General features: G+C 44.2%; 2 protein-coding genes across 3 annotated transcripts; one reads left to right on the forward strand and one right to left on the reverse strand.

Moving 5' to 3' along the window:
- Positions 1-587: 587 nt before the first annotated feature.
- On the forward strand, positions 588-4,417 carry arpc4 (actin related protein 2/3 complex, subunit 4). Its single transcript, XM_054783920.1, has 6 exons — positions 588-1,074; positions 2,979-3,097; positions 3,175-3,286; positions 3,361-3,456; positions 3,611-3,781; positions 4,085-4,417. The coding sequence occupies exons 1-6, from the start codon at positions 1,072-1,074 to the stop codon at positions 4,088-4,090; spliced, it is 507 nt and encodes a 168-aa protein (XP_054639895.1). The 5' UTR covers positions 588-1,071; the 3' UTR covers positions 4,091-4,417.
- pfkfb4b (6-phosphofructo-2-kinase/fructose-2,6-biphosphatase 4b) lies at positions 4,405-25,233 on the reverse strand. 2 transcript variants are annotated; one of them, XM_054783918.1, is made up of 14 exons: positions 13,244-13,513; positions 12,671-12,787; positions 11,728-11,824; positions 10,584-10,650; positions 10,440-10,514; positions 10,308-10,364; positions 10,118-10,239; positions 9,519-9,726; positions 9,296-9,442; positions 9,106-9,210; positions 8,896-9,025; positions 7,106-7,168; positions 6,952-7,016; positions 4,405-6,135 (listed from the first exon to the last, which is right to left on the reverse strand). In XM_054783918.1, the coding sequence occupies exons 1-14, from the start codon at positions 13,356-13,358 to the stop codon at positions 6,076-6,078; spliced, it is 1,428 nt and encodes a 475-aa protein (XP_054639893.1). In that variant the 5' UTR covers positions 13,359-13,513; the 3' UTR covers positions 4,405-6,075. The 2 variants fall into 2 exon arrangements, with proteins under 2 accessions (XP_054639893.1, XP_054639894.1); XM_054783919.1 differs by lacking the exon at positions 13,244-13,513 and adding an exon at positions 25,069-25,233 and having other exon boundaries at positions 4,406-6,135.
- Between the last annotated feature and the right edge of the window lie 435 nt (positions 25,234-25,668).

Consider the following 25,668-nt stretch of genomic DNA (forward strand, 5'->3'; position numbering starts at 1 on the left):
ATATATATATCTATCTATATATCTATATATCTATCTATCTATATATACACCCAAAGAAAACGTACAATAAGTGGAATAAATGAAGTGACTGATATGATCCAATAGAAATGTGTATGACAGAATGAAATGATAGGAATAAACAGTAAAACACTTATAGACGCCAATCTTATAAAAACATCAAAGGCAATGTTTGAAAAAAGTCAATTCAACAAATCCAAAAGTAAGACACGAGGATTTCCGTACAGACGCTCCAGAACATTCCCAGGAATCATGTTGTCTGCCACACCAACAGCTGCAAACAAAATTATTATTGAAATTATTATTACTATTATGAATGGAGTGGATTGATAGGAAGCCCCGAAGGGGACATGGACAAAAAATATATAATGGGTGAAAGCTCGCTAAACTTTTGCGAGATAACGCATCTTTTTTTTTTTGTACGTGTCCTCTCCGGGGATCCGTAATACGTCGACACTGCATGGAGTGGGTTTGTCCACTGCTGCACTTACGTCAACGTCGCCGCCATATTGGATATGTCAAGGCGGCGTTGTAAATGAATACAATGTGCTTACTTTCATAAAGCGCCTTTCTACAAAGACATTTAAGTTAATGCATCTCGAGTATACATTCACACACGCACTAATATACTTGGGAAACAGTTAGGCACCAAAAACAACGAGAAGACGAGAGCATTAACTTATATGTATGAAGGTGCTTCATGACAGTAAGTACATTTACTTGTATTCATTTACAGCCTAGCCTTGACACATCCAATATGGCGGCGACGTTGACGTAGCGCAGCAGTGGACAAATCCACTAGATGCGGCGTCTACGTCTATATGTCTATGATTTCAACAGCCTGTGATGATTTTAGAAATACTGCGGAATGATTTAATAATGGAGTAACTGTGACGTGTGGTAACGAAAAAGAAAAAAACGCACTCTTATTGTAAGTGTTATCGGGTTCAAATATATGTGGGTAAACTTCCGCTTGGATGACTTCCGGTGCGGAAATAGCTGCATCAAAGAGCAGCTACTTCCTCCTGTAGCTGCCTGTCTTGACACATTAAGATGGTAAGCTCAGTTCGACATTTCTTGCTGCTCAGTGGCTTTTTGGTGTTTTATTAGGAACTGCGCGTGTCGTTACCTTCCGTGGAGGTAAATGCTGAGGCTGAATTTATCCGCGGAGTTCAAACATGCTAGACAGCTAGCAAGCTAACACTACTGTCGCTGCTCGGCCCTTTGGTAAAGTCACCTTTATTCATTCAGCGTTTAGTCGAAACACTTAAATGAAAAGGTCCGCATTGTCGTTATCTAGATATGACGTTTCATACGTAAAGGCTTGATAGGGTCGTGAGTAAACCGGTTTGCCGCGAGCTAAGAATGCTTGCATGCTAAAGCTAACAGCTGCTGTTGGAGCCTGCTGTCAGTTTGAACTCCAAAACACTCATTTGACAAATTAGCGTCAATGAACGGCATTTCAGTCATAGCTTAAGAAACTAACGCGGTGAAAGCATGATTACGGTTGTGCTGGACATTAGTGCTTGGCGTGGGATGTCATTATGTCTATTATTCACGTTTTGTAACTGCAAATACATGAAACACAACACTTCAGTTACAACTGCCAAACGCTTGCCGAGTAAATTGTGTAAAAAAATATACAACAGGTTCGAAAACGATCTGTAAAAATGGTTTGTATTTTGATAAAAATGCTTAAAACATTTTAACATTATTCAATTCCTTTAAAATTATCTTCTAGTTATATTTTTAAAATATCTTAAAATAAAAAAGTGTCCTATATTTTTTAACACTAACCAGCAAAATAGCCAAATGTTTGCTAATCTATTATGATTACTTCTTACCTAATGAAATGTCAACAATAGCATTGTATTTATTGCATATATAATAGAACAAACAGAAATAAAAATGTTAGTATTTTTGCAATAATTTGATGAGTAAGTTCAACATTGTTGATGTATTTTGTTTCCACTGGAGGAAATACAGTAGTACCTCGCATAACATAAACCTCCTTTTACGTCAATTCCACTGAACATAAAGAATTTATGTAAAGTTTTTGCTTCGTATTACAGAAGAAATTCCACATAACATAAAGCGTCAAGTCAGTGCAAGTCTTTTTTTTCCAATCAACTTTATTATTGCCTCAAGTCATGCAAGTTCAGACTAACACTTGGTGACGCCTTCTGACGCATCACGCTCTCATTGGCTGATTTTCTGGGCACCGCATCCGCTCTCATCTCATTGGCTGATTATCGGGGCACTGCCTACACTCTCATCTCATTGGCTGATTATCGGGGCACCGCCTACGCTCTCATCTCATTGGCTGAGTTATACAGCACGTACGTGAGTTTGTGTGAGAGACAGGCTTCTCCCTTCAACCTCCTTCCTCTTTGTAGTCGCCCTGAAACTAACTTAAACAATGAAGTTAAGTTACAAATAAAAATTTTGCACACAGCATTATCGTGTAGCGCGTGTGCGTTTGTCTGAGACCAGCTGACTCTTAGACTCTTTGAGTCGTGTTTTGATTGTTTTTATTTTCCAGTTTTATTCATTTACAGTAATCTTATTTATTACCTTATTTTATATTGGAATGTTACTCTACTATGTTTATGCTAACGTTTTCTTATATTTTCCCACCATATTTGGTGGACTTTGAATATTTTGAAGGGCCAAAGGGGTGAGTTTGGGAAGATCTTGGAACGGATTAGGTTATTTACATGTATTGTACGCTTCGTATAACATAAAATCCCTATAACATAAAGGTTCTCGGAACGGATTATTTACGTTGTAGGGGTGTCTACTGTATTTACTACTTGTTTAGCCAGCAACGCCTGAGACGGAATCGGCAGTGCCCTCTGCTGGCTGCTGCCAAGTAGTGCAGTCCTTTAAGACATGTCTGACTGTGTATGAAAGGGTTTGTACGTATATCTCTTCATCCATTGTTGTTTGTCCTCTCTCAGACGGCCACCTTGCGACCCTACCTGAATGCGGTGCGTGCCACCCTGCAGGCCGCCCTCTGCCTGGAGAACTTCTCCTCGCAGGTGGTGGAGAGGCACAACAAGCCTGAGGTGGAAGTACGGTGAGAACTGTGTTTTATGGCCCGAGACCCAGGAGTGAGTTGCACAACATTCAACCCTGCTGGGTGTCCTCCTCCAGGAGTAGCAAAGAACTCCTCCTCCAGCCTGTCGTCATCAGCCGCAACGACAAGGAGAAAGTTCTCATCGAGGGATCCATCAACTCGGTCCGAGTCAGCATCGCCGTCAAGCAGGTGAGGGGGGGGACAAACGCAAACCCTGCTGTGTGTGTCAGCCTGACCACGGGTGTCTTCTTTCACACATCCAGGCGGACGAGATCGAGAAGATTCTGTGCCACAAGTTCATGCGCTTCATGATGATGAGAGCTGAGAACTTCTTCATCCTCAGGAGGAAACCAGTGGAGGTGAGGAGATGCACTTTCCCGCACCATTTCCTCAAGTAGCAGCCTCCGCTCTAATACACGCCGCATACCAATATTGTGGCCAGCCTTTGCTGTCCAATCAGCGTGCTGGTAGGCCTGCGGCGGAGGGAATGTTGAAGTTTGCGTGTTTGTGCAGGGCTACGACATCAGCTTCCTCATCACCAACTTCCACACGGAGCAGATGTACAAACACAAGCTGGTGGACTTTGTCATTCATTTCATGGAGGAGATCGACAAGGAGATCAGCGAGATGAAACTCTCCGTCAACGCCAGAGCTCGCATCGTCGCGGAAGAGTTCCTCAAAAACGTCAGTGTCGACCCTTCTTACACGCTTTTATCGTACTTTCACTTTCTCAATGTGGAGTTTAACAGCTTTAATAGGCCAATAATAACACAGTTTACAAAAAGATACATACATACATATACATGCATATATATATATATATATATATATATATATAGATGTAGATATATATATATATATATAGATGTAGATATATATATATATATAGATGTAGAGATATATATGTGTATATATATATATATATATAGATGTAGAGATATAGATATATATAGTGGTGTAACAATAATTCTATGTTGTGTTTTGCAGTTCTAAGCGGGCGTTCCCAGGAGCCAACATTCCACTCTTGGCCTTGACCGCTGTGTCAAGAAGACAAATATAAATAATGTACTCACTGTGCTTATTCCACTATATGTGTTTCTTTCTGCCTGCCTTCTGACCCACGCTGATGAGCACAGGGTACTTTGGATTTGTTTTTCTCTTCCTTGCTCTTGGTTTCTCTTGATATGTTTTATTGTGCTATGCTTTTGTTAGGACGGGGAGGGGGCAATTCGGCACACGACTTCCGTGTTTTATTACCTGGAGATGATGAAATCACCCAAAAGGAATAAATATACTTGATGGTAGTGAAGATGAAGAATACGTTTGCTTGTCCTGTTGTGAATAAGCTTTATTGACATTTGTGCATGTGGACAAGGCAGGTAAGACTTCTTTTCTTATGTACTTTGTAGAACATTGGGAAATGTTGGCCATCATCCACAATCCTTATGTGAGACATGAACACTGCAAAGCTCTTCTAAAGATAGAAAAACAGGTCAAAAGAGGCAGCTAATTCATGCACGTGATGGGACAACTGTTCCGTACGACAGGCCACATTGGGGGGAAAAAATAAATGGGAGACTTGGAGAATAAAATCGTACATTTATGCGGAAATCATAATAAAATTACGACTTTGTTCTCGGAAATTTGAGTTGTTAAAGTCGTAAATTCCATCACACCTAATATTAACACTTTATTCTCCTAATATTACCACTTTCCTCGTAAATGTATGACTTTCTCTTTTTTTTTTTCCCAATGCGGCCCTAATACGACCTAATGCCGCCCAGAAAGGCCGCTATTAAAACACCCCCAAAAAGCTCCAACAAGGTTTTCTATCCATGCTGTGAGCATGTAGTAACAGGTACATTCATGATAACATGTCATACTTGTAGTATTTTGGGAACTTCCTTCCTGGGTGCATTGATCTCACATAGCAACATAGAAAGGAAGGCTACACCTAGCGTCAAAAACAAAAACACAGCAGCAGTGGCGGCAGCTCCAATATGTAGTGTCACCTTTGGCTAGCTAGTGGCCTGAGGCATTGAGAGCAAGTGTGCTAGTCGCTATCCGCTGTGGTGTGGCGAGGTGTCACTACGCCATTAAGGTAGTTCTTGGGCATAACAATAACGTGGTTCAAAGGCAGCTCACTTTATGGAAATGGAGCCTTGTTGGCGCTTTTTGGAGGTGTGTCCCATTTTGTGCATTAATTAACTGCCTCTTTTTACCTGTTTTTCCTTCTAAGAGAAAGACGTGTGTTCATGTCTCACATAAGTATTGTGGAGGATGGGCAACATTACAAAAAAAAAAGTGCACTTTTCCTTTAACGTGCTAACACTTGCTGCAGTATGAAGTAATGCAAGTCTGCTTCGATCAGGGGTGTCCAAATGTCTTCCACTGGGGGCCACTTTGATACAGTTTGACACCATTGTAGGTTAATATATGCTAATCCTTTTGAAGAAATTGCTGACGTCAAGTCAATATTTAACAATGTAGTCTAATAATGAATTTGTCTCATTTTCAGAATGTGCTGAGGGCCAATAAAGACTTTGGACACCGCCGTCTTACTCCTTCAAAGAATCATCCCAAATGATGAGTAAGTTTGTTTTTTTTAATTATCCTGCATGTTCAGAAGGCTCTTGGAACGTCAAGTAGAAGCAAGCAGGAAACATGACAGTGGCCACTGTATCCTCCTCCTCGTCACTGACGCAGCTTATGACGATGACGACGACGACGACGACACACAGAACATGGAGGAAAAAAAAGTCCATCGCCACCTCCACACTACTGCAACATGTCAACACCACATTTAGTCACATTTAGTCACAGTGCTTTAACAGTTTTGGTGAGGGCGTGAAAACACAGCAGCGATGAATACTTCAGCGTCTATCCACTTCAAAGCACAAACACGTTTGCCTTCTCAGACACATTGTAAACGTCTTCGTGTCGGCCAGGAGGCGGTGGCAGCGCGAGGCATGAGGAGCTCAGAAGTGCGCCGGGACGGTTTTGAGAGCGGCCTCCGTACTCCGCTGCACGTTCACGTTCTGAAACGGTGACAGCACACAAGACTCAGACAGTTAAGTCATTCTGAGTAAAAAAAACAAACAAACAACAAACTATATATACAGTCATGGGGAAAATGATGAGCACCCTTGTTTCTTCACTTTATTGATCCATTGGAATGCCTGCTACAAGTAAAGGTTCATTTGTTGGGACAAATAGAATGATAACCAATATAGCTCATAATAAGAGCTGATATCTAGCAACTTCCATGCTTTCCTTGATAATAACTTCCATGAATAGCTATAGCATTGTACTGGCTAAACATGGAACTGTGCTATATGTGCTATTTTTGTTGTCATTGTTACATTTGTCCAAACAAAGGTAGCTTTAGTTGTATCAGGCATTCCAATGACCAACAAACTGAAGAAACAAGGGTGCTCTCATCATTTTTTCCATGACCGTATGTACAATATATGAAAATGAGGACAATTTTGACCAGGAAAACAGATGAGTTTATTTGTAATGTTGCATATTTACAAGACAGTAAGAAAATAGATGTATTTCATGCTGATACTCCAAACAAAAGCACACTGTTGAGTACTACGTTTCACAAATCCAAGCATGTCTGCAGGAAAAGACTGGAATGGCTTTGTGGCGACACAAAAGAAACACTCATGTCTACATCGACACACACCATCAGTGCTGAACATGACAAAAGATGTGTGGCACGGATCAAAGCGTGACCATGCGTTGCCGCTAGTTGTCTCTCAAGAGGCGCTGATGGTGGGCGTCCTCGCCAAGACGAGTCACGGTAAACGAAATGGCGTCCGCTCCGGTGTCGCGTCTGCGTTACGTACCTGTGGTCGCTCTCTGTGCGTGTTCACGGCGTCCACGCCCAAGTAGATGGACTCCACTTTGCATCCTGAGCACACAAAAACGCTCGTCAGGACTTGAACGTAACCCTTGGCGCCTGTTAGGTTTACGTTCTCATCGGATGATCGCATCGCTTACCGTAAGCCAATGGCGTCAGTTTCAACACCGTGTGCAAAGGACACTTAAGATAAGGCAACTCATCTGTGGAACAACGTAAAGTACACTCAGACGAAAATGCTTTGTTTACATTTTCAAGTCAGGCTTTGGCGTTGTGCGTAGGGTTTACATTTGAAACCCTGCGTCTAAGCCGCTACTTTTTTCTTAAACTTTGAACCCTGCAGTTTATACATTCTAATATTGTGGCATCTCCTTTACTTCAGAACTACTAATTGTTCAAACACTGTGCCGCTTGCGAGTCAGTGAGGAAACGGTCGCTCTTTCTTTGGCAGGAGCCAATCACTCAATATAACAGTCTGACTCACGCTTTCCTCTTACTAAGAACACTAAACTCATCACACAGCGACATAACACGCAAAAGGTACACCTGAGAAACCTAGAAACATGCACCAACACAAGTTTAAAATGGGGGGAAAAACAACTCTTTAAAGTTTACCCTTAACGCATTGCATCTGAGCAACTCATTCATTGGGGCGCTGCAATGATGTCAGTCTCCCTCTGGTGGACAGCAGCAGCATTGCAGCTCCATCCTTCCATTTTCTACGCTGCTTGTCCTCCAATGAAATGTTTTGCTCAGACAAATGCATTGTGGGAAAACTTGAAAATGTTCTTTTTTTCCATTTTAAACTTGTATTGGTACATGTTTGTATATTTATTAGGTGCACCTTTTGAGTGTTAAGTTGCTGTGTGGACATGTGCGGCTTATATACAGTCATGGAAAAATTGGTGAGAGCACCCTTGTTTATTTGAATGCTTGATACAACGAAGCGTACCTTTTGATTGGACAAATGTAACAATGACAACAAAAATAGCTCATAAAAGTTCAATTTTTTGGCAGGACAATGATATCATAGCTATCCATGTAAGAACTGAAGTGATTTTGGTTATCAAGAAAAGCATGGAAGTTGGTAGATATCAGCTCTCAAATGAAACTCTGATGAGTTGCATTTGTTATCAAACAAATGAACCGTTTAGTGGTAGCAGCATTACAATGGATCAGGAAACTGAAGAAACGACTGGTCTAATCATTTTTCCATGACTGCATGTACAAATCTGTTTTTTCTCTAAATTTAGTGGCTCAGACGTATACACCGAAATGTACGATACTATGACAACCAAACCCTAACTTTCAACCTTAACTCTTATTTCAAACCCAAACTCACACCAGATGGAATCCTTAACCCAAACTAGATTTGCATCCTTAAACCTGAATGGAACTTGACTTCATTTCAAACTTAAAACTAAAACCCCAAACTTCAATCTCTAACCATAATTTGACTTGAAACCCAAACCCAACTTGAATCCTTAAACCCTAAAATCTTGGAACCCTCACTCTCACTTGAAACTCTAACTTTGAAATCCAAACCTAAACCTAAACCTAAGCCCTAGCTTTGAATTTCTAAGACTAACTGAAACCCGTACACTAACGTCAAACCCTGACTTTAAAGCCCAAAAACTAATTTGAAACCCCAACCCTCTACTTTAAAACCTCAACCCAAGGCCTCAAATCTGAGCCCTAACTGGAACCTTAACTTTGAATTCCTAACACTAACTGAAACCCTAACCTGAAACCTTAGCTCTCTACTTTAAAACCTCAACCCAAGTCCTCATTTCAAATCCGAACCATAACCATAACCCTAACTTGAATGTCGATCCCTCACCCTCACTTGAAACCCTAACTTTGAACCCTGACCTTATTGTCAAACCCTGACCTGAAACCCCAAGGCTAATTCCAAAGCCCCGTGTCCTACCTGCAGTCTTGTCGAGGAAATAAGCGAGAAGACATCGCATGACGGCCTGGTGACAAATGACGAGCACGTTCTCCTGCCTCTCCAGCTCCATGATGACAGGCTCCAGCCTCTGCACCAGGTCTTCGTACGACTGCCGGAAAACCACCACAGACCGAGTGAGCAAAAATGTCGACGATGCGGCGTACGGTGTACGGTATACGGTGGTCTGACCTCTCCTTTGGGGTAGCGGTAGCGGTATTTGTCTTGGTCTCTGAGGGCAAACTCCATGGGGTAATGTTCTTGGATTTCTTCATACATCATTTCTTCACACACACCCTGAGTGTGACAAATGCCTTCCAATCTCATATACTAATAATCATAATAATAATAATAATAATAATGTGTGTGGAGATCCACTCACGGCATCGATTTCGTTGAGGGATTTCCACTGTTCATAGGGCACTCCTAGACACTCTGCAGTCTGGATGGTTCTCTTCATCTGGCTGGTCCAAACCTTCAAATCCTTGATGTTCTGGTCCTGGATGTACTTCATCAGACATTTGGCATACTGGGGGTGGAAAACACACACACACACACACAGCGGTATAGCAACCAGTCGTTCCACTTCATCCTTCATCAGCTACCTCTTTGCCTCGCACTGACAAGCCCGAGTCACCGCCGATGCGTCCTTTGATGTTGAGGTCGCTTTCGCCGTGGCGGCTCAGGTAGATGGAGCGCGGCGTGATGTGGATGTTCATCAGGTAGTACACGATTCGGCTCTGGATGTGGTCCTGCACGCGGTTCACCAGGTAACGACGGCCCACGTCCATGATCTTGATGTAGGATACGTCCCTGTGGGGACGGACAGCTTTAGTGGCGCTAATCAATCAGTGCAGAACGCCTCCCTGGTGAGTTGTTCCAGCCGGGAGAAGGCTCCGGGGCAGACCTAGGACACACTGGAGGGATTATGTCTCGCAGCTGGCCTGGGAACGCCTTGGAGTCCTCCCGGTGGAACCGGAAGAGGTGGCCGGGACCGGGAAGTCTGGTCTTCGCTACGGAGACTGCTGCCCTCGCGACTCGGACCCGGATAAGCGGAGGAAGATGGATGGATGGATGGATGGATGGTCACCAGTCCAGTGAACCAGCAACCTTCAGGTTGGGGAGACAACCACTCTACCACCTGAGCCATGCCGCCCTGAGGGTGCAGGTGTAGGTCATTTCAGACTCCTTCCTGGATCCTCACCTGTCCAACACGTCGTCCAGAGGCTGGTAGGACGACTCATAACACTTGATCCTCTTCATGAAGTCCTCAATGGCCTCCTGAGTGTCACAGTGGATGTAGTCTGGGTTGCCCAGCTTCACTTGCTAGCAGGGCAAGGAGACACAGCTTGGGTGTTCATGTTTCTACGTGAAACCAAAACGGGAGAACTCACCACGATGTTTTGTGCGATGACGTCTGGGTCTTCACACACAGACTCCACAAAGAACACCTGGTGGATCCGTAAGACGAGATTAACGCGGCTCTGCGGGCGACTTCATTACGACAGAAGCTTTTGCTGGCATACCTTGAACCCATTTTGCTCTGCAAACTTGACAATGGCTCCTCTTCTTTCTCTTGTTGTGTTTGTGGCATCAAACACCTGAGACAACATCAAAAGATGTAAACATTCTCACACGCTGCTGGAGAGAACTGCAGGAAAGGGACTCACCGCCACTTGGCCTCCTTCCACACTCAGGTACTGTCGAACATCGTTAAGAGCTGCCATGGCACAGTGACTGGGGGAAACGCACAAAAAAAGCTAAAAAGGATAACTGAAATGCAGCCAGGAATATTTATTTTTATTCAATGAATCCCATTGAATGCCCACTTTTTACCTCCAGGACCACACAAGAACCACATTTTTCCACATACTGTAATCCTGACACAGTATCATAATGCTTTACTCACACATCCATCTTCAACAAAAAGCAGGCTTCGCTACACATCTTCAACTAAAGCCTGCCACCCATGCGTCAGTCAGCTACAGACGTGGGAGCTGAAAGTTTGATCATTTGGTTTTTCTCCAGCAAATAGGCTAACTGAGCACCATGTTAGCGCCGTAGCTCACATAGCTACGCTAGCTTTGCTGACATTCAGTACCAAAGACGTAGTTACAGGTTTTTATAAACCTGCCCGCCTGATCCCAACAACATATTTATACGTCTTTTATGTTTGTTTGTTTCCCGTGAGAAGCTAAAGGAGGATTAGTCTTGAGAGGAACTTTAATGCCATCAAACGGCCACTAGGTGGCAGAGTGCATCATGAGAGGAAGGAGACGGGGGAGGAAGCCCATGCAGAAAGGCAGCTGTTACATTACACGCACGCACATAATTCAGTTCCAAATGCGAAAACTGTAAATAGTTGATGGTGTTATATTGGTTAATAAATTGTTTTGATGCTTTTTTGTCTTATGTTGGTATAGTTGTTTAGATATGTGAGCTGTCACAAAAGCAAATAATTGTGTCAAAGGGAAAGTTATGCTTGAAATGTATCTTTTCACAAAAAGCTGCTTTTCTCCCTTTTTTAGTCAGGAACTGATATTTTCCTGAAACTGACCTGTTCTACTGCTGATTACCAAAGAACGAAAAAAGGAAGAAACAAACTTTTTATTTCTGATGAAAGACAGGAGTCTAATGTTTCTTTTGGTAGGTTCCATGCTTGTATAGCAACACAACACAACATTCCGTGTGCCTTGAAAGATGAGTCCAAATGGTGTAAAATGGCCGCCACTGAAGGGGTTGTCTTTTGGAAAGTGGCTGGGATTGAATGAGTTAATATTACATGAAAGTGACACGTCGGTGCGAAGCGCTTACCGTCTGATTTTTACGCCTTCTTCATTATCGGGGCTGAAAAACTCAAAGGACTTGTAGATCTTGACACACTCCCTGCGGTACTGGCCCACGTTGAACTCTGTCACACATTCAAGAGCAACAACATCACACGTCTGACAATAAATGATCACTTCACCATTTCAACGGCAGACGCATGCAAGACACGTTGAACACGATCATAATTCATTCATTGATCATCATCGTAGTAGTATTGCTTAAACCTGCATTTATTATATATCTATTACAATATTGACTATTTATTCATGTATATTTCAGCTCTGTATATAGTTCACCTAGACCTGCAACCGTTCACTATGATTCAAGGAAAAGTGCACGTTTTACCTCCGCCAAGGCGTTTGTTTTTCTTCAAAATAACATGAAAAGTTCTGAATGGATTTGGGTGACATTTTGAGGAATTGTCGGAAGTGGGATATGGAAGAACTGGTTACATTTTGGGCGTGATCCAGATCACCGTCTGGAACCAGGAATTTTTTTTTTCTTCTTTTTCTTTAACTTTGCGAGATGGGCACCATTTTCGGCATTTGCGCAAACTCCACACAAAATGGCCAGCGCGCTTGGGGAAAAATATTCAGGACAAGTTTCCAACAGGTTCTACAAAACATCAAAGCCTGATCCTAAAAAATGTAGGATTATTATTTTGGTATGAATCACAATCGGGGGTTGCAATCACAGTAGTTATTCTATTTATTGTAATTTATTTATTCTTATTTTATTTGCTGTTTTTATTCAATTATCCATTACTATTTTTTTATTGGTCCTTTCTTTTGCTTCGCCTAAGCTATCTTGCTATGCAGTCTTAGTTTTTTTTCATTTTCACATGGAAGTGTCCAACGAGTAATTGTTGAGACAAGGCAGTAAGGGATTGAATAAGATGCTTTTTGGACATGCCTGCTAGGATGGATACCTTTGGTGGGCACTCCTATCCAGTTTAGGTAGCGGGTCAGCTTCTTGGAGATGTAGGTCTTTCCTCTGGCAGGAAGTCCGACCGTCACAATGAGGGTGGGACAGTTGGTCATGCATACTGCAGGGTGGGGAGAGACATCAACAAGTTGACATAGTTTAGAAGGTGTAAAAAAGGTAATAGTAGTGCATTTTAGCTTCATCCCAAAACTTAATTTGTATGCCAAAGGATGGCAGACGCTGCGTTAGATCATTAAGAGTGAGCTTTTTGTCAGAAAAAAGGTGCTGAAGCGAGGCTGGACTGGTTCCAAGGGTTTGGATGCAGCAGCAAAACACGCAGAAGCTTGACTCAGCAGAAACACGGCCGACCTGCAGAGAGCCATCCAGCTGGCAGGACCCACTGCTGTGGTGAGGACGATAACACCACAACGTGATGATGCTTTGCATGTTAGTGCTGTGCGGGGACCTCGTTAAGTTCTAATCAGTTCCTGCTCAAACAGTAAGTGAACATGACGAGATAGAAAGTGTGTGAAACAGGAAGGCAACATGGTCTGGAGATGCTGCTGCTGCATCTTACCGCGTCTCTGCGCTATGTGGCCGCTTTTGCCCGGCAACCAGATCTTCCTCAGCGGGTTCTGAGTCAGCTCGCGCGGGAAAGACTCCAGCAAAAAGTCCTGATTGTCTAACATCATTTAGTTACGCTGCCTGACTGGGGGGGCACAAGGAAGACAAGACGGAGCAGGACTGGCTGCTCCGGCAGCAGCAGAGAGATAGGGTCTGAGCAGGCTGCGGCGGGGGCGAAGGATGTCTCATATCAGCTGAGGAACAGCAGATGGACGTTACCGTAATGGCTGCAAGAGCGCGCAACAAGAATCAGGAGGCAAAAAAACAAGCATATTTCATGCACAAATTCACTCTTTTCAATACATGTTATTTATATGTTATCAAACATGTACGATTAATATGACAACGATGTGCATTTAAACTGTATCGTTCCAAAAACAAACACTCTACCTGTACATTTGTAGTCATTTGATCCAAACAATACTCTTTTACAATACTCTCTTGTACAACTACCTTCAAACGGAGCACTACTACCTCATTTATACCACAGGAGTAAATAAATAGCCATTTACCGTAAAGCTCACTTCCCAGCGAGAGACGCAAGACTAAGAAGACTAAAACACACCCCTCGCATGCAGCGCACGTGGGCAGCGAGTGCAGCGGCGATCTCAGCCAATTGGAGAGCAAACCGGAAGCCCAGCAGCCAATGAGAGAAGCCAGTGACAACAACAACAAACGCGTGCTGCTATCGCGGAGAAAAAAAGGAAAGGCACAACAGAACAATTCTAATTCTAAAGTGCACCGAACTCACGTTGGAGGAGTCAGAACTTTATCAAAGTGTAAGATCATAAAATATGATCCAATAATAAAAAATAATCTTCCAACAGGCTGCTGTATTGTAAACAATTTATTGCTATGCCGATGGACGACATTACCCTTTCAGGATTGTTGTTTGACGCATGACAACCTTAAAAGCATCAAATACTAGAACTAGACTAGAACGCTCGTTCAAGCAGCCTCAAAATCCAAAGTTCCGATGGCATTTCAATGGTTTCAGCAAGTAAATAACTTGCCTTATTCAAAAGGTCTAAATGACTTGGCAAATATTCACTTAACATCAACTCCATGTGGGTGTGTTTATCTCAGCATGTGTGGAGTTACATGTAATGACACAAAGTGACCAGCAGGTGGAGCCGTGTGCCCGCGCAGTTGACGCATGGAATTACAAGTAATGACATAAAGTGACCAGCAGGTGGAGCCGTGTCCCGTGCAGTTGACGCATGGAATTACAAGTAATGACATAAAGTGACCAGCAGGTGGAGCCGTGTCCCGTGCAGTTGACGCATGAAATTACATGTCCTGACATAGCGTGACCAGCAGGCGGGGCTGGCATGCATGTTAGGTTAATTGGCGACTCTAAATTGTCCATAGGTATGAATGTGAGCAGGAATGGTTGTTTGTCTATAAGTGCCCTGTGATTGGCCACCAGTCCAGGGTGTACACCGCCTCTCGCACAAAAGTCAGCTGGGATAGGCTCCAGCATACCCCCACAACCCGAGTAGTGAAGACAAGCTGCATAGAGCGGTATAGAAAATGGATGGATGGATGGATGTCTAATAGTGGTCATAAAATAAGGGTGTCTAAAAATAACATTACGTAAGGATTGCAATTGCATCTGCAACTACGTCGTCTTCAACCACAAACACGGATATGATTGATTGTTGACCATTTTGTAGCAATGAAAAGTTTGAAAAATATGGGGCAAAGTTGTCCAACAATGTATTGCATCAGTAAATGCAAGGATTTTTGCATTTTATTCATGATAAAATGATAAAATACAGTATGTGTAAATAGAAAAAGGAAAGGAAAAAAAAGAAAAACATGAATAAAGAGGGAAAAAATCCAACAGATTTCACAGGGCCCTAGTATTAGTATCAACATTGAAGCCTTTTTGCCCTATTTTTCCCCATTTCTTATATTCTTTGTTGTGCCGTGGGCAAATAAAAAGCCCTGCTTTTCCAGCCTTTCATCAGGGCTGACCTCAGAGAGCAAACCACTCTGCTAGACTATTTAGCTTGCTGGCTTCCTTCATCACTGGTCAACAATGGTCATTGACATAAAAGACATACTTGTGTTTATCACGTTTCCTCATCTCATGGCCTGGGATGTTTATTTGCTCAAGAGCGAAAACTAAACAATCGTGGAAGTCAATTCATCTGTTTAATGTTTCATCTAATTGCGGATAATTGCAAATATGCTTTGTTTTTGTAGTAAAAAGTACAAAGAAATGATATATAGAAAAAAAAATGATGCTTGAAAAAAAGATGCATGGATAATCGCAGGCCTCTGAATTGTAATCGCATGGAATCGTGAGGTGGCCAGAGACTCCCACTATTCTACATCCACTTTTTAACATTATTAGAGCATCTAAACAGGATATAACACCCTATGGTCACCTTTACACCCCTATTACCCAATACAATGACATAATAAGAGAAAATAAGACATACAAGACATAGAAAACATGTGTTTACACTTCTATTAGTCAATATACATAATTCATTTGTTTCCTATATTAGGGTCGCAGGCGTATGCTGAAGCCTATCCTACACCCTGCATGTTTTTGTATTGTGAGAGGAAGCCTAACCCTACCTAACTGCAGCAAACCCACACGCTCCACATGATGCCCAAGCAGATTTACAAACCAAGATCTTCCAGATCTCCTGACGGTGTGGCCAACATGCTAACCATTGGGCTACCGTGCGGTGAAATAAGACATATTAGACATAAAGAAGATAACATAGATTCACACGTTAGCAGCTAACAGCGCGCTTCATGCAGTGGCTATCGTCTCATCGGTGTATCGGAATAGCAGCTTTACACTCGTATTAGCCAATATAGTAGACATAATAAGAGTAAATAAACCAAGACCCAAATAAAACTCCTGTTTGTGTGTGTCACAGTCAATGTGTTCCCTAGGGGTCCCTAGTGGCGGGCGGACGGATGTGTGGAGGACAGGAAGTGACGTTGGAGATCGTTATTTCAGAGGTTATTTCATGTCTAGAGGGCTCTAATAATGTTAAAATGTGTATTTAGAAGGTGGTAAACAGGTTTTCTCTGTTTAATGTGTCTTATTTTCTCTTAATATGTCTACTGTATTGGGTAACAGGAGTGTAAAGGTGACTATAGGGGTGTTATTTCATGTCTAGAAAGCTCTAATAATGTTAAAATGTGTATTTAGAAGGTGGTAAACAGGTTTTCTCTGTTTAATGTGTCTTATTTTCTCTTAATATGTCTACTGTATTGGGTAACAGGAGTGTAAAGGTGACTATAGGGGTGTTATTTCATGTCTAGAAAGCTCTAATAATGTTAAAATGTGTATTTAGAAGGTGGTAAACAGGTTTTCTATGCTCCAATGATGAAAATGTTCCATGTATAAATAAGGAATCACCTCGCAGGGTGGGGTCTGGAACCAATTGTGAAAGGGTGATGGGTTTGTGTTGTTCTGAACATTCATTTCCCAGGATACGAATGTGAGAAAGAGTTTGTGTTGTTCTGAATATTCACTTCCCACTGTATCTTGTTATTGTTATCTGCTGACCTTGCCTACCAGGTGCTTGTTATGTACTGAGGAAGACAGGACACTCATATAACCAAACTAGGTTGCCTGGCGCCTGTTTTGTTAAAAACAGTAACTCTGTGTGCGAATGCCTGAGTTTCGGGGCCGGCCACCCCGTTCTCACGCTCGCACGAACAGACTGGCATAAAGAGGGGAGAGCGAAAACACCTAGACGGAGTCTGCTGCGGGTTGTGATCGAACGCCCAGCCGATTGATGCAAACTCTTCCACGGGTGTTGGCTCTCCACCCTGTTGGCGTAGGTAAGAGGCTTTTTCGCTGCAATCATATATCTTGTGTGTTGATGCTTAAATAAATACGCCCTTGTTTAGGCTAAAATACCTTGATGTGTCTGTGTGCCGACTGAACACGATCCTCTAAAAATATTCTAAAACATTTTTGCCGTTGTCGGCAGGATCCACGTTCAGCTGCATGCAGAATGGCTTTGTGCTGTATAAGAAAAGTGAAAAATACAGATGTCCTCACCATGGAGGAAGTGTTGTCAGGGTGGGTAGCCCCTGACGAGGTGAAAGGGATAGGCGCCGTCTTACGACAACGCGGGGGACGCCCTGGGCCGTGGGTTGGCGATATCCCTGTAGCAAGCGCTGAGGTGCTGTTACGAATGTTGAACAAGGTTGAATATAACGAGGAGGCACCCTTGAGGGGAACACGGGAGAGTTTGTGGATCTGTGCAGAGGCATGGAAGGAGCGTAATCTAGCGGTGGCGAAGGCCAACGCTCAGACGGCGCAACAGACCAAGCAGCTGCAGGATAAGGAAAAAGAGTTAAGGCGAATGCAGTGCATAATGGATAAGACCGTTATGTGCCTGTCGCAATTGATTTGTGCCGCCCAAAATCGTTCATCCCGTAAAGTTGATGCGAAGCAAGTTCGCTCCTTTGTGGCCGGGATGAGTGAAGATTGGGATCCCGAGGGGTGGGATGGGGACATATGGGGAGATGACCCAGACGAGAGGCTGGGACCTCTCCCCGATCCGCCCCCGGTTCGAAGTATTTATCCATCATTAAAGCAATTTAAGAAAATGCAACCTGTTACACGACGACATCAGGTGCAAGGCATAGCAGATATGAGGCAGATGGTGGACGCACAGGGGCAGCCTGTGATAGGAGCAAACGGGCGGCCTGTGATGGAGCCTGTGCTTGAGATGCAGGAACAACGGTTGATTAAGGAGGATTTTACACAAGATGAGGTGACTCTGATTTTGTCGAGATATAAACAAAGACCAGGAGAAGCGTTGGACACGTGGCTGCTGCGTCTGGCTGACGATGGGGCCGAGGCTATAGCTGTGGATTCGGGAGATTGTGTCAGGTTTTCTGGAATGTCGTCTGACCCGTCGGTAAATACAGAATACAGGATAGTGGGACGGCTGATAGGGGATGGAGAAAGTTTGCCACTGTGTTTATTGTATGCTATGGCCGCCCATGAAGTGTACCCCACGCCTGGGGACTGGCCGCTGTTGACTGGTACCTGGCATACCTTGTGGGATGCAGCGCAGCGGATGGCGCGGCTATGTTTGAGGGAGTCAGTGTCATGGGATTCAGACCCTTTTATTAATGACAAGGAAGTGTCTAAGCGGGTTCGGGACGCTATCATACGTGACTCCCCACCGCAATATAGATCCGCGATGTTAACAGTGTTGCTAGGAGCACAAGACTTGACGTGTGCTGCTGTGCGAATGAGGTTGATGGAGTTAGCAGGACTTGGGGATTGGGGTATGACGGCTTCTGAGCCGAGTAAGCTCCCCCAAGCCCGAGAAGAGCGTAAGCCTTTCGTGAAGGAGAGTGGTAGCGGAGCTACCAGGACTGAGATGTGGAAGGCTTTGATTAAAGCGGGAGTACCAGCAGAGGAAATAGATGGCATCCCAACGAATGCGTTAATGGAGAAGTGTAGGCAGAAGGGCATACAAGTGAGGTGTAATATGGCTCCTAGGGTGGATCTGGGTGTGGCAGACTTGGTCGCTATGCTGAAGGAAGTGGTCAGGCCACCTCCTACGGCGCCACCCCGTTCAAGAGTGGAGGATCAGTCTGATGATGATTCCTCAGATTCGGGAGAGGAAGAAAGGTATGTTGCTGCCGTGAGCAGAAAGCAGACCAAGAAGCAGAGGAAGAAGGAGAAAAGAGATAGGCGAAGGCGTGACAGGGATGAAGAATAGGGGGATGGTCAAGCCCTGGTAGTCCAAAATGCGGTGAACTGGTCTACCAGTGATATTAGGCCTCATGTGCAAGTGCAGATATATTGGGACAAGTCTGTGCAAACTGTAACAGCGTTGGTGGACACAGGGGCTGAGGCCTCGTTGATTAGTGGAAATCCGGACAAAATTAAAGGAAAAATCGTGCCCCTAACGGGAATTGGGGGACAAGTAGTGTAAAAGTATAACACTACCACCAAAAATCGGACAAACGCCCATTAAAAAGTATACCATTGTAGTCACTCCCATAAAGGAGTGGATAGTGGGAATGGACATTTTGACAGGAATGACTTTGCATTTAAGACACGGGAAGTTTATGTTTGGAGATCTTAGGAAAATAAAGTCTGTTTTGGTGGGAAAAGTGCACATGGCACCATTCCCCATACCTGAAGCGACGACGTTAATCTCCATGAAACAATATAGAATCCGTGGGGGTCAGGAGGAGATTACTAAAACAATAAAAGATAAGGAGAAATTGGGGTAATTTGTAGATTATGGGGGGAACAACCCGTGGTTGTACAAAAGGATGACAAAATTGCACAGTTAATAATTAAACCATGCAATATGACCCCAGTACAGGAGATTACTCCACCTGAGGTTGTTACTTTTAGAAGTACTAGAGGTTTTGGTTCAACAGATAAGGTGGGAGCTAAAGTGTGGGTGAAGCAGCGGGATGGTCCTCCACAACCCGCTGAAATTATAGCACAGGGAAATGATGCTACCGTGAGTGTCATGTATTCAGGACAGGAGAAATGGGTCAATGTACCTGTGTCAAAATGCTACTTAAGGGAAGATTAGAAAGTGTAGGATGCTATGTCCAACTGTGCTTCTTTGTGCAGGTAAATCAACTGGAAACGCTTTACTGGAGTGCCAAGGAGGGCTCGACATCGACGAGATGGCTGGGGACCGCGGACCTGGTGGTGCCGGCTCTTTGGTCACGCGCCTCCTTGCTCTTGGTGTCATGGTGGCCCACTCTTGGGGAACAACCCAAGAAACGACCCGGAACGAGTGCAGGACCACGTGAGCTGTCCGGCAGGTCAAGCATGTCTGATGGCCAACATCCCCAGTGACTGTAACATCTACGTCTGTTACACATGCCTGGCACAAACTCTTCACGTCCGAATGGCCCAAGCTACTCAGAGGACTGTGGTGTCATGGACAATCAAGTTTCCAAATCTCCCAACATGTCATCGACGACGTCGAGAGTGGTATGACACGCTGCTTGGAGGGACTGGAACAGTGTTGGGGGTGTCCAACACCATCGACGGGGAGGTCACGCGTACAGTGCTGTCGACCACTGGACAGTATACATCACGGGCGTTACACCAAGTTGGGGAGTGGTTACCTAACGGGATAGGTACACAATTGAGTAATGTCAATTTATGGACGCATCAGTACAATTGGCAATTGACTATGTTTAACGAAACTTATCGCTCCTTAATGAATCTGACCCAAATTGCCAATTGGACTGCTTGTAATATGCAAATGTTACATGCACGCATTCAGAAGGAAAGGTTTATAACTGGAGTTTATACAGGGAATTATCATCAGTGGAGAAATACTTGGAATATTAGTCAAAAACTATGGCTCCAACTATTTCCGGAACAAACTGTTTGCAATAGCACCCAATGCAAAGGTTATTGGTATCAATACAATGTAACTCAAGTGAAAACTGTATGCCGATATGAAGTACTTCCGGTAATATCAATACATGGATATCATTGTGAGTGGAGAGTGGTTTGAAGCCGCAACAAATACGACTTATGACACTGATTTATGTGATAAAACTGATCAAGGGATGGTATGTACTTTACAGATGGGTCACGCTAATCCATGTTTGAGTGATAGTCAGGTAACATTATGTGATTGGAGTGTTGAGACACCACGAGACATGCTATGGCAGGTAGGGCCACATTACCTATGCGTAGCTACCATGAGACAACACCCACAGTTACCTTCAGCTCCATTCGTTGGCTGTCTTAATGATGTACACCTGTGGCATTGGAATAATCAAACGTATTATCTCACCAATTACTCCCAGGAGTCCAGATTGTCAGCGGTGCAGTGGGAGGTTTTGCGCCACCCCTGAACTGTGTCTCTGGACCGGTTCAAATGCGCATTGGACCGGTCCACAGAATTGAAGGATCTGATACAAAGACATAGGTACAATGTCACGCGGTTGTGGGTGTCCACATTAATAGCCGGGGATGAAGTGAAACATGTAGCGAGGCTAGTGCAGCAGAGTTCCGCCCATCATTGGTGGGATATTTTATCTGGAATGTCTGTAACTGCCAGGAAAACCATACTGCCACCCTTGTTTATTTTGGCAGGATGCTTAATATATATTAACCTTATGTAACGTATTCACTTGCTTGTATGTTAAACGAGCTAAAAGACAGCTTGAGAGAATAATTTTTAATCAGTGGTAGTATTATGCGAATTGCTGTGTGTGAAAGCGATGCCCCTTTTGGGCTTACCAAAATTGAGGTAATTGTGGAAAGCGGGCGACCGGATATTTATGTTTGGAATTTTCATGTTGCGGGGAATATGATGTGGGGTGAATTTGTCTGTGACACACGGGCGGATTTACTTGAGAGGGTGCAACACGATCTGGTTAATTGGAATAATTGGGAGGGGAACATGATGAATAATGCTATGTTATGGACGGTGGAAGATTTTATGAATTGAGGAAAATGATGTTCAGAACATCAAGAGTGGAATGTGAAAGGGTGATGGGTTTGTGTTGTTCTGAACATTCATTTCCCAGGATACGAATGTGAGAAAGGGTGATGGGTTTGGGAAGTATCTTGTTATTGTTATCTGCTGACCTTGCCTACCAGGTGCTTGTTATGTACTGAGGAAGACAGGACACTCATATAACCAAACTAGGTTGCCTGGCGCCTGTTTTGTTAAAAACAGTAACTCTGTGTGCGAATGCCTGAGTTTCGGGGCCGGCCACCCCGTTCTCACGCTCGCACGAACAGACTGGCATAAAGAGGGGAGAGCGAAAACACCTAGACGGAGTCTGCTGCGGGTTGTGATCGAACGCCCAGCCGATTGATGCGAACTCTTCCACGGGTGTTGGCTCTCCACCCTGTTGGCGTAGGTAAGAGGCTTTGTCGCTGCAATCATATATCTTGTGTGTTGATGCTTAAATAAATACACCCTTGTTTAGGCTAAAATACCTTGATGTGTCTGTGTCATTCTGTGTGCCGACTGAACACGATCCTCTAAAAATATTCTAAAACACCAATGAACCGCCACAAAGGAGGAATTACTGTAGTGCAAAAAGTACAACATGTATTTACTAATGGCTATCATCAGATGATTATTAAATTCATTCAAGGGTTGTCACCAGACTCTTGAGATGATACGAGATTTTAACATGACTTTTAAGAAAAGTACAATTAAAGAATAGAAAAAAATATGTTGCAATCTACTAATTTAATTTCTACTGTCACACTCTTCTGCACTCTGTGTGTGTATGCTCGCGGTCCTGCATCCACCCGCCGACACACAGAGACTGGGTGACGGACGAAAGGGCTCACTCCGTTCATACCGTTGTTCTATGGTAACAAACGCGCCAAGGCGCTGAAAGCAATGCACAGAGTGAACCCTCTTCCTGCCAGGAAAACAGACATGCATGCAGACGGCAAAATATTGATTATCCACTTCATTTTCATTTACTGTGCGACTCATTTGTTCCTTGTCACTCCAGGCGAGTGCCCACGAAATCTTGTCATGTTCTAATCTCATGAGCTCTCGTGACACCCCCATTCATTCCTCCCACCCGCCTCTTATTTGTGGAAAACAAGCGTTAACGTTGGCGTCCAATTATTGTCTAATAGCCATAAGCAGCTGATTAATTGCTTGGGCGTCCACCATCTGTGTTTGATGACTAAAAGACCAGGAAGCACCGCCACTACCTCCTCTACCACCACTACCTCCTCTACCTCCACTACCTCCTCTACCACCACTACCTCCTCTACCTCCACTACCTCCTCTACCTCCACTATCTCCTCTACCTCCACTACCTCCTCTACCACCACTACCTCCTCTACCTCCACTACCTCCTCTACCACCACTACCTCCTCGACCTCCACTACCTCCTCTACCACCACTACCTCCTCGACCTCCACTACCTCCTCTACCACCACTACCTCCTCTACCACCACTACCTCCTCGACCTCCACTACCTCCTCTACCACCACTACCTCCTCGACCTCCACTACCTCCTCTACCACCACTACCTCCACTACCTCCTCTACCACCACTACCTCCTCGACCTCCCAGGAAGCACCGCCACTACCTCCTCTACCTCAACACATTTCCACACAATATGCAGCCAAATGGAAGACGTCACACAGCAGCTGCAGCTTTGCCTGCAGCGTGTCACCAGATTCAGAGCGAGAGGGTGAACTTTCCCCTACATCTTGCTCAGACACAGCCAGGGAGGGAGGCGGGGGGGGGGGGGCGAGAGAAGCCAGCATGATTTGTTTTGTTGTGATTATTCACAGAAGCCAGGACACATGACGACAACCACTGCACACTTTTACACACACAGACATGACGGCTTATGGACAATTACTGCAGTTCACGCATGCACACACACACACACACACACACACACATTGAGGTTATGTTGGGTCAGGTTGCTGCTGCATATTTCCCTCCTTTATTTAGCACATGCCACTCCTGCGACAAAGATGGATGCATGGACAGATTTCCTGCACCACAAACATGCACACGCACCGCTTACCAGCACACACGTCACACTGGTGAAATCATCATGTTATTTTCAAAACTTCGCACAGGAAGCCAGCAAATTACATAACGTGTTGGTATTAGAATGGAGTCACTGGTATATATAGGACACACGCACGCACACGCACACGCACACGCACGCACACGCACACACCTTTAACCAGGAAAATCAGCATTTTAACTAAAATTGTACCTTTGTTAGCAAACGTTTGCAAAAAGCTACTGATAAAACGCCACAAATCCTTCGCTAAAGAATAATAATGACATGGAAGTAGGGGGGCACGATCATTATCGGACCGATATGAAGGAATTATGACGTCATGCCGATAAATCCGATAACATTAAAAACCGTTCCGATCACCGGCAATTTAAAAAAAGGCTCCAACAAGGCGAGATTACCCGCACTGTACTGGCATGCGAACCGAGTGCTCCTTTTTTCTCCTGCCTGTGACGTCAACGGCTTGTCATAACTTCCCCGAGCTCGCTTGGAAACAAACATTCACTTTCAGAGGAAGGACATTGTGCCAAATGCAAAAAAAACCCCAAAACAAACCATGGAGCACACAAAAAACCTTATCGACCACCTGAAACGCCAGCGCCACGGCGTTTGAAAAGCGCAAAAGGTTTGCCAGAGACCTCCGTGCATCACACCAGCTGCTCGGAGCGTGTGGCAGAATACAGAGCACCTAGCCGGGCCACAGCAGGTGTCTCCCTGCGCTGTACACTCTGGTTCTCCTGAGAGTAGTGGTGTGGTAGTAATGTCATGATCTCTATACGGAAGTGTGTTCACTAAGCAGGAAGTTGAGTGTACTCCAGCTAGCGTTATACCTGTATATAAGCGCCGACTGCCTTTGAAACAACAACAACAAAAAATGCCTAAGCGACATTTTATAAAGCGTGATGAATGACAACATTGTTTACATGCCGGGTAGAGCTAGCTTCCTTTGCTAGCTAACCAGCTGCTGCACAGCGAGTTTCAGTACGTCATGGCTACGTTTAACAAAGTCAAAGTAAGCCACTATTTATGAACTACACAGCAGCTAAAGATTGAAACCAACATAATTCTTCCTAAAAGTGTTCAAGCACCACACACGGCAATCCACGGTGCTCGCCTTCGTGACACACGCTTGTTTACTAGTTGAGGCTGCTAGCACAGCTGCTGCTGCTACATCGAGCATCAGAGAAGGGCAGACACACGCAACAAATACATTTCTAGCCAGAGAGAAGGCAGCAAGAGGCTCCAGCAGCCTACCTGCCCGGTCCCGCGGGTTCCTCGGGCGGCAGGAGCCCCTCATAGTCCGCTCTGGTTCCACGCGTGGGGATGGAAAACGCGAGAAGCGCGCTGACGTCCTCACCGACTGCAATGAATGAAGTGCGCGCTCCCTGTGTCACGCCTCCTCCGCGCGCGCGCACGCTCCACTTGTTATTGTTGTTTTGCTGCGCACGTGTCCTCGTGCAGACTTCCGGGGCTGCTGCAAAAGCGAAAAAAAAAAGCAAAAACAAAACACACACACGCAAATCCACAAAATACCACGGAGTATTAAGGGCCACATAAAAAAATGATCCAAGATTTCGAGAATAAAGTCGTAAATTTACAAGAAAATTTACGAGAAAAAAGCTGCCATTTAACTTTGCCGAAGGCCAAAGGTCACATAAGTCCCCCCTTTTCATAGCTGTCTCAGGCCATGTCTGCTACAATGGAGTATTAAACTCAAGAATAAAGTCGTACATTTACGAGAAAAAAGATGTAAATTTATAAGAAAAAATGTTGTAAATTTACGAGAATAAAGTAATAAATTTACAATTAAAAAGTCATGAATTTACAAGAAAAAAGTCGTAAATTTACAAGAAA

This window comes from Dunckerocampus dactyliophorus, chromosome 8, assembly GCF_027744805.1.
Source record: "Dunckerocampus dactyliophorus isolate RoL2022-P2 chromosome 8, RoL_Ddac_1.1, whole genome shotgun sequence".
Classification (NCBI taxonomy): domain Eukaryota; kingdom Metazoa; phylum Chordata; class Actinopteri; order Syngnathiformes; family Syngnathidae; genus Dunckerocampus; species Dunckerocampus dactyliophorus.